The 659-nt window shown below is 70.6% G+C and overlaps 1 protein-coding gene across 1 annotated transcript in view; it reads right to left on the bottom strand.

Moving 5' to 3' along the window:
• The window catches only part of PSMG4 (proteasome (prosome, macropain) assembly chaperone 4), a 27727-nt gene that overhangs the window by 26159 nt on the left and 909 nt on the right, over positions 1-659 (bottom strand). The window contains 2 exon segments of the mRNA XM_010832758.1: positions 177-316; positions 401-499. Of these exon segments, the coding sequence (XP_010831060.1) occupies positions 177-316; positions 401-499 (239 nt within the window).

Here is a 659-nt window from a genome sequence, read left to right as displayed (position 1 = left end):
CGCTCGGTCGTGGGAGGTGGCCCACACGTTTTCCAGCTCTTTGTTCTGCCGCAGCCCCGCCTCCGAACCCCACCCTCTTCTGATCGCTGGACCGTCCACCCTGCGCGGCCAGCCAGCCACACCCAACCCACAGGCTCCCAAGGAACAAAAGCCGCGGGAGGAGGGGTCCTGGGTACCAGCCGGAGAGCTGTGGACTCTTGGACAGGGTCGGGCAGGGCGGTGGAGGCCCCGAGGTGGCCCGGTCCCCGGATGCCGCAGCCACAGAGAAAGGGAGCGAGCGGCCCTTGGCGGACACAAAAGAGGGGACGCACGTATCCTGGGGGCGGGGCGGAGGGCACCCTGGGGCCCTTGGGCCTTAAGTGTGTAGGGTCACGGCCCTTCGGCCCCAACAAGCTGTCACAAGGACGTCCTCCCGGGGCCGAGGTTCGGCGGCCGCCGCACCGCCGTTGGATTGGGGAAAGGGGCAGCCGTCTCCCCGGGGATGGTGGCTCCGGGGGCTCTGGCCGAAGGTGGGAGAGGAGCCGCAGTCCGCGGTGGTAGCGACACCCAGGCCACCGCCGCTACCACCGGCCGGCGCCCCAGTACAGCGCGCTCCTTTCCGGAGCACCTGGCGCCCCCTCCACCTGTTCCAGCCTTCCACCCCCACACACCCGGTGCCC

The sequence above is a fragment of the Bison bison genome, unplaced genomic scaffold (genome assembly GCF_000754665.1).
Source record: "Bison bison bison isolate TAMUID 2011002044 unplaced genomic scaffold, Bison_UMD1.0 scf7180017862188, whole genome shotgun sequence".
NCBI lineage: Eukaryota > Metazoa > Chordata > Mammalia > Artiodactyla > Bovidae > Bison > Bison bison.
This window is presented reverse-complemented; position numbering and strand designations above follow the sequence as displayed.